Source organism: Archocentrus centrarchus, chromosome 17 (assembly GCF_007364275.1).
Source record: "Archocentrus centrarchus isolate MPI-CPG fArcCen1 chromosome 17, fArcCen1, whole genome shotgun sequence".
In the NCBI taxonomy this organism is placed as follows: domain Eukaryota; kingdom Metazoa; phylum Chordata; class Actinopteri; order Cichliformes; family Cichlidae; genus Archocentrus; species Archocentrus centrarchus.
Window position 1 is genome coordinate 35,358,537 of NC_044362.1, and position 12,269 is coordinate 35,370,805.

General features: G+C 40.3%; 1 protein-coding gene across 2 annotated transcripts; it reads right to left on the bottom strand.

Moving 5' to 3' along the window:
• Positions 1-1,496: 1,496 nt before the first annotated feature.
• Positions 1,497-12,269, bottom strand: LOC115796435 (zinc finger protein 660-like). 2 transcript variants are annotated; one of them, XM_030752849.1, is made up of 3 exons: positions 11,919-12,269; positions 4,040-4,315; positions 1,497-3,796 (listed from the first exon to the last, which is right to left on the bottom strand). In XM_030752849.1, exons 1-3 carry the CDS (start codon positions 12,088-12,090, stop codon positions 2,907-2,909), a joined length of 1,338 nt encoding a protein of 445 aa, XP_030608709.1. In that variant the 5' UTR covers positions 12,091-12,269; the 3' UTR covers positions 1,497-2,906. The 2 variants fall into 2 exon arrangements, with proteins under 2 accessions (XP_030608709.1, XP_030608708.1); XM_030752848.1 differs by having other exon boundaries at positions 1,497-4,315.

Consider the following 12,269-nt stretch of genomic DNA (forward strand, 5'->3'; position numbering starts at 1 on the left):
AGAGAGTTGCATCTGGTCAGAAGCAAAAGCCACACAAACTGGCAATGGTCAGATACAAGGATATCGATGATTGCACCTTCGTGCAGTACGGAGGGGATATGTAGAATCACAAGATACAACGACACAGCTGATCAAGTCGTTTCATCTACCCAAGGCATTTTGTAGAGGGTATAGCAGCTGTGGCAGATGTTTGACTTGAAATGATGACTTTAATCTCAAAATTGTATTTTGACTTTTTTCTCACATTTTTGACTTTATTCTCAAAATGCAGAATTAAATGTTTTTCTCAGTGTGGCCGTGGCCCTAATACACATGGATTCCAGAGTGACATTTTAAATGGTAAGCAAGTAAATTTATATACGTTGTCAAGTGTTATGTCCCAAACATATTTGTCCCTGTTTTTTCCACTTTCTTCATTCCCTCACGTCCATTCCGATAGTTTCAACAGTCTCCCTCCAGGAATTTGCTGACATTTGTGAGTCTTTATATTGATGCTTTGATCATTATTCCTGATTTTTATTCTCTGACTGATAAATTCAAACACTACAACAAAAGGTAGCCGGAAATGCACAAGGACTTAACAGGTTAATCATAATTGTTTTAGGCAGCGTGGACCCAATCTGTAGTCATGTTTCTCCAGAGGTGCACGTCAGGTTACCTCATAGGATCAGAGCGGTTTCTGTAGCTGCCTTTGTATGCACTTCTCGGGTGGACTTTGATGTTGGTGTCTTTTTTCCTGACTGAGAAGTGTTCTGCACATTTTTCATCATCCACAACAAGACACTTGCTTCTATCTGTGCTATCGTACTCAAAGAAACTCCATATGGAACTCTGCCGCTTTCTTGGCAGACCGCTGCCATTACTTTTCAGACCAGCGCAGTGCATGCATATGCATATGCACACGCACACACGCGCACACACACACACACACACACACACAGATGCCCTATGCCGCTCCCAGTTTAAACTCCAATAGCAGAAAAAATGATTTCATATCAATCTACAAGGCTTTTAAATAAAATGACAAACACAAAAACAAAGGTCATTTTATCTAAAATTTCAGTTAGTTTTAGTTAGTTTTGTAAACTCACAATACAGTTTTAGTTAGTTATAATTTTTTCCTTTTAATTATAGTTTTTATTTACTTCACTTAACAAATATGTTTTTTCAGTTTCAGTTTACATTATTTCCCTCTCTCTGTGTGGAGTTTGCATGTTCTCCCCGTGCTTGCGTGGGTTTCCTCCGGGTACTCCGGTTTCCTCCCACATTCCAAAGACATGCACTTACTGGGGTTAGGTTAATTGGCTAATCTAAATTGCCCATAGGTGTGAATGAGAGTGTGAAAGTGAGTGTGAAAGGTTGTTCGTGTTTCTGTGTTGGCCCTGTGACAGGCTGGCGACCTGTTCAGGGTGTACCCTGCCTCTCGCCCTATGACAGCTGGGATAGGCTCCAGCCCCCCCCGCGACCCTGAACAGGATAAGCGGAAGCGAATGGATGGATGGATGGAGTTTACATTATTTCATTCGTTTTTTGTTAACTATAATAACCCTGGTGGTCACCTGCCCATTTGAAACATCCACATATGGAATAACAATTTGAGGCAACAAAAAACATTTTTGTGTACAGGGGGTTTGTACTTGGGAGACGGTGATAGAGTGCAACGCCTTCCGGGACTGACTACATGAACAGTACTTAAGTGACATATTTTGGGCAGCAGCAGTGCTGCTCATAGGGGGTCATTTTGACTGTTGGGTTTTCTCTGTAATAATTGTAGGGTCTTTACCTACAATACAAAGTGCCTTGAGGTGACTGTTGTGATTTGGTGCCATATAAATAAAATTGAGTTGAATTGAACAAATGGGGTGGGGAGTGTCATCTCCCTGCCACTGGATGAACATTCAAACAGAAAAGTGAACAGGACTTCAGCTTCAAAACCATCAACTGCTGCAATGGAAAAAACTGACTGGCTGAGATGAACCAATATCAACCTTTTGAGAAAAGAAACTTTGTTCATAAAGAAGCTTTTATAACAATGTTGAATATCTACAGTCTAAAACCCAAACAGTTTAAACAAATAAAATTCTTTAAGTAATGTCTCCAGTTGTCCCAGAGTTCACAATCTACAAATAACTGAGATGCAGTAAAAAAGAACAACAGAAATTTCAGTCAGTCAGGGATCATCTCGTACCTATCAGGGTTCAATAAAGCAGACCTAAACCGAAGTGATGGAGGTGAAGTCTTTGTAACTCTGTAAGAGGAGAAGAAGAAGACCTTGCTCAAGCTGCTTTCTGAACACTGCAGATGAATGAGACCCGCTGGCAAGCTGCTTCTCCACTTGTACTTTTTAAAAAAAAAAAATATTTACATGGATCTTCATACATTTACATTGTTGTAATAAGATGTTACAGAAGCTGTAGTAGAAAACCACTGAAAACATACTGAACCCTCAGAGGACAATTATAGTGTTATTAGAACATTTAGAAAAGAGTCTCAAAGAAATCTCCCCAAACCAGGAAAGTGAATATAGAAACTCGTTTCTAATGACCAAAAACGAGATCACAGATACAAGTGGTGGAAATGAGCTTCCTCCGAAGACTGGCTGAGCCCTTCCTTCGGTCCCAGGGTGAGGAAGTCAGTTGTTAAGGGACTTTCCAAAAGAAAAAATAAATCTAAACAGTAAAATGTTCTCAAAGATTTGCTATGTTTTCATAGGAGAATCTGAACGCTTCACCACAGAATGAAGGCAGATATTATTAGAACAATCTAAAGTCAGAATAGCTGTTGGGGCAGTATAACGCTGCTTGAATCTGGAAGCACTACACTGAACCTGTATGAACTCTTAGATGTTTTTAGATCTTGGCTTAACAGATATGGCTTTCTCAACAAAATTTTCAGCACTATGACTTCTAAGGTTTGTGGGTTTTCATGTGGAACACCAAATGATGATTTTGGCGGAACATTTTCCCGCATGTTTTACAGAGATATGGCTTTTCTCCTGTGTGGATTGTTTTGTGGCTTTTAAGTGACGTTGACAGAGTGAATCTTTCCCCGCAGGTCTCGCAAACATAAGGTTTCTCTCCTGTGTGCGTTCTCATGTGGCGCAGCAAATTACTGCGCGTGACGAAAGTCTTCCCACACGTCTGGCAAGAATGAGGTCTCTTTCCTGTGTGGATTGCGTTGTGCAGTTTAAGTGAATACTGGTCGGAACATCTGGTCCCACAGGTCTCACAAACATGAAGTTTCTCTCTTGTGTGGCTTCGCATATGGCTCCACAAATTACTACCTTGACTGAAAGATTTTCCACACGTTCTGCAAGAAAATGGCCTCTCACCAGTATGGATTCTCACATGGGCCATCAAATGACCACTTTGGCTGAAAGATTTTCCACATGTTTTACAAGAATATGGCCTCTCACCAGTGTGGATCCTCATGTGAATAACCAAATCACTGTTTTGAATAAAAGCTTTTCCACATGTTTGGCAAGAATGCAACTTTTCTCCTGTGTGAGTTCTCATGTGGCGCAACAAATTGCTCCTTATAGTAAAACTTTTTGTGCATGATTTGCAAGTATGCAGCTTCTCACCTGCTGGGATTCTGTGATGCATCCTCATTTGAGACTTTTTCTTAAAAGTCTTTCTTCTTTTTCCTTTAGAAAAACCATCACATTTTGAGGATTTTTTACCTGTATCAGTGTTAAGCTGATCTACTGACATGGGAGAGTCTTCTGCATCGTTGGTGTCGCTTCTGTTTCTATTTCCATTTGATCCTGAATCTACTTTCTTGGTTCCTTCTTGATCTTGGCTCTCAGCTACAGGAGAGCTGTGAGAGGGGAGCTGTTCACTTTTTTGTTCTGCTTGAGACATTTTCTTCAAGACCTTTCTTCTTTTTCCTTTAGGAAAACCATCACATTTTGAGGATTTTTTACCTGTATCAGTGTTAAGCTGATCTACTGACATGGGAGAGTCTTCTGCATTGTTGCTGTCGCTTCTGTTTCTATTTCCAGTTGCTCCTAAATCTAAGTTCTTGGTTCCTTCTTGATCTTGGCTCTCAGCTACAGGAGAGCTGTGAGAGGGGAGCTGCTCACTGTCTGGTTCTGCTTCACTGTGATCACTTTCCTCATAAGTAACAATCACCTTAAAAAAGGTATCAGTCTCCTCCTTCAAGTCAAGCTGTTCTCCCTCCTGACTGCAGGGTTCCTCTGTAATCTGTGGAGGTTCTGGTTCCTCCTGGACCAGATTGGAGCTCCTCTCCCGGTTAAAGAGCTGCTGCCCAGTGAGAACCACCTCCTCCTTACAGACATGTTGCTGTGGGATGTCTGGAGGGACAGAAGCAGAAATGAAAATGAAAAGCAGTGAAATACATTGTTTCTTTAACCCAGTGTTTCTCAAACTGTGAGGCATGCCTCATTTGTGGTGTGCAGGGTCACGATAGGTGGGGTGCAAACAACCTGGGAGAAAAGTCATGCGGAACAAATGTTGAACATTGGATTAATTCACACAGCGGAACAAGAAAATTCTAGCAGGTATGTTAGCATAGTGACTAGCAAAACTCTCCACCATCTGCTGTGTACATAATGCCATCATGCCGGAACCAAGAACCAAGAGCCACGCACATCAAGGCATAAAGGCACTACTGTCTAGAAGACATATCAGAAAGTAGTGTGCAACACTGGGAATAAATTCAGCTCAAGTGCACATTCACTGATGCCCCACGGTGATCACACTGACCAGCAGCCATTCAGTAATAGCAGGGTTCTAGCCCCCCAAGGGAAGGGGTCAAATGCTAATTAGCAAGCTAATGCTAACCGCTAAATGCTGCTCCCGCTTGTTAATTGAGGGATGGGGCTTAGGTATGTAACTGTGATCACAGTCTTTGTGGATGTGTAGTTACATTTCTCGAGGTTCATGTCAGGTTAGGTTCAAAGAGGATTTTCAGTTATGTGCATAGGATGGACACAGAACTCTAAAACAGGCTTTATTAGATCGATAGTGATAAAAAGTGGGTTTCTGATCAGATAAAGGTGTGTAGTTTCTCTTTTTTTTCCATTCTGTCAAGTCTTCCGTATTGAGCAATTTCTTTTGAAATACTCGCTTAAGTTTTTCTATTTACATTTGTCATGCCCAGTACACTCTTGAAAAAGATTTTAATCTCAATGTGTTTCCTGGTTAAATAAATTTTAAATAAAATACAGAAAAATAAATCAACATGTCAAAAACACTGATTTAAGTCTTATATTTTACCAGCTTGCACTTTGAACACTTTTTAAATAATGCAAAATATTGTTTATTATTGTTATCGAAAAAATTACAGAAAATATTGAGAAATTATTTTGTGTCAATATCACACACCCCTAGCTTTATACTGGCGATTTCTGTGGAATGGAGAGGTCTTCCATGGCACAGTCGTATCACCAATCCCCTGGATAGCCAGCCCCATACCAAATTCAACATTAAAGGAGCATTCACTGTCAATGAGCTGGGTCTGGCAGAGCATACTCAGTCTGCCACAGCTCTCCAGAATAACTGCATCTTAGGAGTTTTGCTGCTTCTGTCACTTAACCGAGCCCACCTACTCCTGTTGATTGGTTCTGACTACCGCTACCTGATTACTCAAATTGAGCCAGTGTATTTAAGGCTCACCTGGTGAATCAGCAGCAGTCAACACTAAATTAGGGTGGACAATTCAGGGTCCAATTAGGTCTACTAACGGATATCACTCCTCATCACAGTTTTTGATGACATCCACTCTCCAGTGGAAGAACGATCTAGACATGTGCAAAGGCTCTGGCAGCTGGATGCTCTGTCATTTCAGAGTGAGAAGCTGATTACTACACTGAAGAGTGAATATCAGTGGAGCTCTATGGTATGCCATTGCACCAAACACTGGCTAAGGATACAGAAAATAATAATTCACATCAGTAGTAATGACACCCAGTTACGTCAATCAGAGGTCACTAAAGTTAATATTAAATCAGTGTGTAACTTTGCAAAATCAACACTGAAATCTGCAGTTTTCTCTGGACCCCTCCCCAATTAACCAGGAGCGACATGTTTAGCCACCTGTTCTCCTTGAATTGCTAGCTGTCTGACTGGTGTCCAAAAAATTATGTGGGCTTTATAGATAATTGGGAAAGTTTTTGGGGAAAACCTGGTCTTGTTAAGAGAGACTGCATCATTGACACTTTGGATGCAGCAGCTCTCATACCTAGAAATCTGGCCAAAATCCCCCAAAACACCATCTCCATAGAGATGGTGCCTGCCCCTAGACCACCAAAAAAACAAACCAAAAATTAGCAGAAAACTATTTAAGCATAAAAATACACAATAAAAAGAACAACATAGCATCCTCAACTGCACCAAAAAGTACAACAGTTAAATGTGGATTATTAAACATTAGGTCTATCTCTTCCAAGTCCCTGTTAGTAAATGATTTATTAATTGATCAACATATGCATTTATTCTCCCTTACAGAAACCTGGTTACAGCAGGATGAATATGTTAGTTTAAACACCCCCAAGTCACTGTCAGAATGCTCGAAGGACGGGTCAAGGAGGAGGAGTAGCAGCAATCTTCAATTCCAGCTTATCAATCAACCAAAAACCTAAGGTTAATTATGGAGTTACACATATTTCTGTACTAGGTCCAAAACTATTTACATTATGCCTGCTTTCCTTAGGTAGTTTTATTAGAAGCCATCCATCCATCCATCCATTTTCTTCCGCTTATCCGGGGCCGGGTCGCGGGGGCAGAAGCCTAAGCAGAGAAGCCCAAGCTTCCCTCTCCCCAGCCACCTCCTCCAGCTCATCCGGAGGGACCCCAAGGCGTTCCCAGGCCAGCCGAGATACATAATCTCTCCAGCGTGTCCTGGGTCTACCACGGGGCCTCTTCCCGGTGGGACATGCCCGGAACACCTCACCCAGGAGGCGGCCAGGAGGCATCCTAATCAGATGCCCGAGCCACCTCAACTGGCTCCTTTCGATGTGGAGGAGCAGCGGCTCTACTCTGAGCCCCTCCCGGATGGCCGCACTCCTCACCTTATCTCTAAGGGAGAGGCCAGCCACCCTTCGAAGGATTATTAGAAGCCATAGCATACATTTTCATTGTTATACAGATGATATCCAGCTTTATCTATCCATGAAGCCAAATAGGTTAAACTGCAGGAATGTTTTGCATATCTTACTCCTTCATTGCATTAAATAAATATGTAGGACTGCTTTTTTGTATTTGTGTGTGATGTTGTCTCATTGTGATGTTGAAAAGCTAATTCATGTATTTATTACTTCTAGGCTGGATTATTGTGTTAGGGATTATTTTTTAACTCACTGAATAAAAGGACAAATGTTTAAGATTAAACTCCAGCAAGTTAATTAATAAACAGTGGATCAACCAAATAATAAACAATTAAATAATACATTAGACAGAGAGCAACAGATAGAAAGTGCTGACTAACTTCTCTGTCTCAGTGTATCTTATCTTGAGGTTCAGCCACTGTACATACAATTAAAACATCACCAACATCACCATGTTCTGTTATTAATCTGGACAAGATTGCTCTTTATGACAAAATGAAAACTTCAGGAAGAAGATGTGCTGACTCCACCGCTGATGAGAGAAATCTGGGTCAGGAAAAACCAGCTTGGACCAGACTGAGGACCAAGGCTGTCTCATAGCACCAGAATCTCTTCAGATAAAGGCAGTATAAATTTATTTTTTCTTAATTTATTTATTTTTTTTTGCATTTTTGGCCACAGCGGCTGTTTTGTGACAGTGGAGAGAGACAGGAAATGGGGGAAAGATACAGGGGAAGACATGCGGGCAAATTGGCAACGGGCCGGGACACAAACCCGTGCCGGCCGCACCGCAACACGGCATGTGTATGTAGTCGCCGGCTTCACCACTAAGCCACCCAGGTGCCAGCAGTATAAATTGTTATGGTTAGTTTAGAGCAGTGCTCTTCTAGGCAACTGCTGAGATGCCTGTCTCTCCCCCATGATTTGCACACATGTACATGTGATAATTTTCTGATTCTTCAATATATAGAATCTTTTGCATGAGAACTAAAGTGTTTATGACTCATTCGTTCACAAGCAAAAAACACTGTCTAACAATTGTAATTCATTATTATCAGGCTGTCCTAAAAGCTCCCTGAAAAGCCTTCAGCTGATCCAAAATGCTGCAGCTAGAGTACTGACAGGGACTAGAAAGAGAGAGCAGATTTCTCCCATATTGGCTTCTCTTCATTGGCTCCCTGTTAAATCTAGAATAGAATTTAAAATCCTTCTCCTCACATACAAGGTCTTGAATAATCAGGCACCATCTTATCTCAAAGACCTCATAGTACCATATCACCCCAACAGAGCACTTCTCTCTCAGACTGCTGGCTTCCTTGTGGTTCCTAGGATACTTAAGAGTAGAATGGGAGGCAGAGCCTTCAGCTTTCAGGCGCCTCTTCTGTGGAACCAGCTCCCAACTTGGATTCAGGAGACAGACACCCTCTCTATTTTTAAGATTAGGCTTAAAACTTTCCTTTATGATCAAGCTTATAGTTAGGGCTGGATCAGGTGACCCTGAACCAGGATGACTTTAGGATGACTGTTGGGTTTTTGTATTATTGTAGGTCTTTACCTTACAATATAACAGTGTTGTAGTCAAGACCACCTAACCCGAGACTGAGACAAGACCAAGACCAGTGCCTGATGCTATATAACACAATAAAATGTGAAACATGATCAAAATCACTTCTCAAATTGATCTGAAAGATCCACATTCCCATAAAATCACTGAGATATTAAAATCTCAGAGCTGAAATAAATGTAACCATCTTTATTTATTACTCTTGGGTGACTTAGATAGATAGAAGATAGAAGAACCTTCATTGTCATTATACTTGCATACAACGAAATTTAGTTTGACACTCTCCAAAAGATAAAAAAATAAAAATAAGCAAAGTATTTACATAAGCATATGGATATTTAAGAAGAAGCAAACATATGTACATAAGCATATGGATATTTACACAATAAAACCAGTACAATTTTAAAAGTATGGATTGCAAGATAAATAATAAAATTAATTATGGGTAAAATGGTTGTATGAAGATGTGCAAATACGCCATCATTTATCATTTTCCATCATTTATCACAGAATGTAAAACAATTATTCATAGTTCATCACAATAGTCTTAACTGTTCTCTGTCTTTCATAAACAACACATAAAGATATGTTGTTTTTAAAACCAACAACAATCTTTGTAAAAAACAAAACAATCATCGACAGTAAGAACTAAAGCCACAAGTGTCTCTCTTATAAGGATTAAAGCTGCAGTATGTAACTTTATAAATCTGTTTTTTTTTTTTTACATATTTTTAAAACTGTCACCGTGTCAGGACAGTATGAGACAGATAATCTGTGGAAAAAAATCAAGCTCCTCCACCTCCTCACTGAACCCCTCCTAGTCAAAACCAACCTATAAGAGCCAGAATGAAGGTCAATCACTGTCAATCACTCCTTGTGTATGTGCTGCTCAGTGTAGTGGTGTACGATACTTCAAGATTTGGTATTGATTCAATGCCAAGTAAATACAGGGCCATTATCACCGATACTGATACCGATACTTTTTAATAATTATGAAGAATTTTCATGAAGTTGAACTGGTTTGAGATTTTTTTTTCCTTTGGATCATTAATTAGTTAAAACCCAAGATAGAATCGGGCAAAATTTATAGGTAAGTAAAAAATACTTTTTCAAAATAAAAGTCATTGTTCTGAAACAATACATTAACAAAGCAATTTTCCCCATATACTGATGTCTGAATTTTGTTTTTCGTAAATGAAGTGTACAAAATCATCACTCAAGTACAAATGTAAACTTTTTTTCTCAAATAAACAAGCTGTACAAATTTAAATTTGCTTTAAATGTTTATAACAAATTCCTTTTTTTCCTAAGTAAAATATGTTATGTGTCACATGACAGTATAACAAAACACTGTGGGGAGGGGAACCACTGTGTGGTTACTGGAAACCACCCGTTTCCTTCCACTAATGGGTTTGCAGAAATCACATAAAAAGCATACACAACAAAAATATAATCCAGATTTTTTAATAATCAGCTGCTCAGAGCATTTCCTACATTTGAATATCAGCCACCATGTTGTGAGCATAAACTATCACGTTTTTAATGCAACAACAGAAAGTGACATCTTGCTGAGAACTGTAGTTTTTATTCTTGAAGGCCTTTCATAGCTCCACTGGTGCTGAAAACTAATGTTTGATTATGGCTTTCTGAATACAAGTAGGGCTGCAACTATTGATTATTTTAGTAATCAAATATTGTATTTATTACCCAATTAATCAAGTAATTGGATAAGAAATAATTTTTCATTTTAACAGTTCATCTGCATATTTTAACTTCCGTACTGCAGATGTTTCTCTGTGTGAAACAAACAGGGTGGATGGAGCAGCTACAAAGTTCTCTGTTCTTCATGTTGTTGATCAGGTGGTTGATGAAGGACCTCCAGCTGTTTCCCAGTTTTAAGGTGGTTACAGGAACAAGAGCGCCTTTTGCTCCACCTGAGCTCACTGTTGCTACTTTTCCACCGCTGAGGTGCCGGTGCTCGTGCCAGTACTGGTGCTGGTTTAAATGAACCGGTGAAACGCTTAAGAATGCGCTTCGTGAACTGCTCCTTTACATATGAGTGAGGGAGAACACGCTCCCCTTTCTTGTGCTGCGAACACACTTTACGGTCCAAACCAAACTACTGCAGCATCTGTGTACAGCACAGAGGTAAACACAGACAGATTACGAGCAAGACAAGTACGCACTTTGTGTCAACAAATTTGTGTCGAGGAATTTTAATAAAAGAATTGAGTTACTCCAAGGGTGGTTGCAGCCCTAAAACGTGCATTAAATTTTCAGTTTGTGTATCAAAATACATGAAGGTTGGTATTTACCTTCCATGCTGGGATTTTTTTGTTGAATAGGAAGCCTGAAATTTTCCTTTGATCTTCATTTTCCCTCTTACTTCTTGCGTTCATACAGGTTGTCATTTTAATTTCTGTAGCCCACGAAATCAAGCGCACACATGACCATAGTGAGATCAAATGTGCACATTGTGAATGAAACTGTCCGTGCTCTGTGGTAGATGCACTGCAAACTGCAGTGAAATGATACAGGTGCAAGCGGCGATAATAGCAGCAACCTAGCCGGGGCGGAGTCTGCGAGGTGCGCTCCTTTGAGAGGCAGAGGAGCGCAATCTTTGTTGGATTTGAATTAGTATGTTTTGCAGCCAATAAATGCAAGGATGTTAACAAATAAATTGGACAATATTCTGGCAATTTAGTGATATTTCCACAGCTGTGGTCTTGACTAGTCTTGAAATAAAATCCCGAGTCTGCAATGTCCGAGTCCATGACAAGACCAAGACCATCAAAAAGCGGTCTCGAGACCAAGACCGATCTCGAGTACTACAACACTACAATATGAAGTGCCTTGATGGGACTGTTTATTGTGAGTTGGTGCTATATAAATAAAGTTGAATTGAAAGTACATTGTTTTTCAGTGGGCTTATGTACATGAGGCTGTAACAGCAATGCATCCTAAAAAATTAATAATCAACTTTAACCCTCCAGCATTAATAATGGTTAGGATCAGGGGACAACTGGGTCCCCAAATCAAATTTTGCTTAGGGCCCCTTCAAGGCTTGGGCGCACACACACACACTAAATTTGTCCTAAAATGTACAATATAAAAAATCTAATTGTGATACATCACAGTGATTTACATATAAAAATCATTTTTTGGCAGGACATTTCCACTACCATAAACCGTTGGGTAGAAGCGCAAAAAAATTTAAGCGGCTGCTGGCCTGACCGCACAGCTGTGATTCAGATCCTCCACGAGTCCCATTCATGTGAGCCTCACCTGTCCTGCGCAGCTTTATTTCGGGTTTCCAGGCGATATGCAGCAGTCTGCGCTGACGGTCGATCTCTTCCTCGTACTGGACGATCGTTTTTTCAAACTCTGAGAATATTTCTGCTGCAGCAGCAGTTAGTCGCTCGTTGATAAACTCTCTCAGATACTGAACTGAAGGCATTGTTACTCCAACAGTTCAGAGATTCAGCTCACACACCGCAACACAACCCACTTCCTGCTCACTCGCACACCTTTACAGCTAACGCTATTAGCATCTTTGTTTACTTCCGCCTGGTGTCACACGGTGAAATTCCGGCAGAGAAGCATAGTTAAGTTTTCTTTCCGGTTTGTACATTTATC

What these genes read in the sequence shown, in the direction of transcription:
- LOC115796435 (XM_030752848.1), bottom strand. Translation starts at nt 12,090, where the DNA reads ATGCCTTCAGTTCAGTATCTGAGAGAGTTTATCAACGAGCGACTAACT. An exon ending in AATAAAGCTGCGCAGGACAG is followed by an intron (nt 4,316 to 11,918) that starts GTGAGGCTCACA and finishes CTGTCCCTCCAG; the next exon opens with ACATCCCACAGCAACATGTC.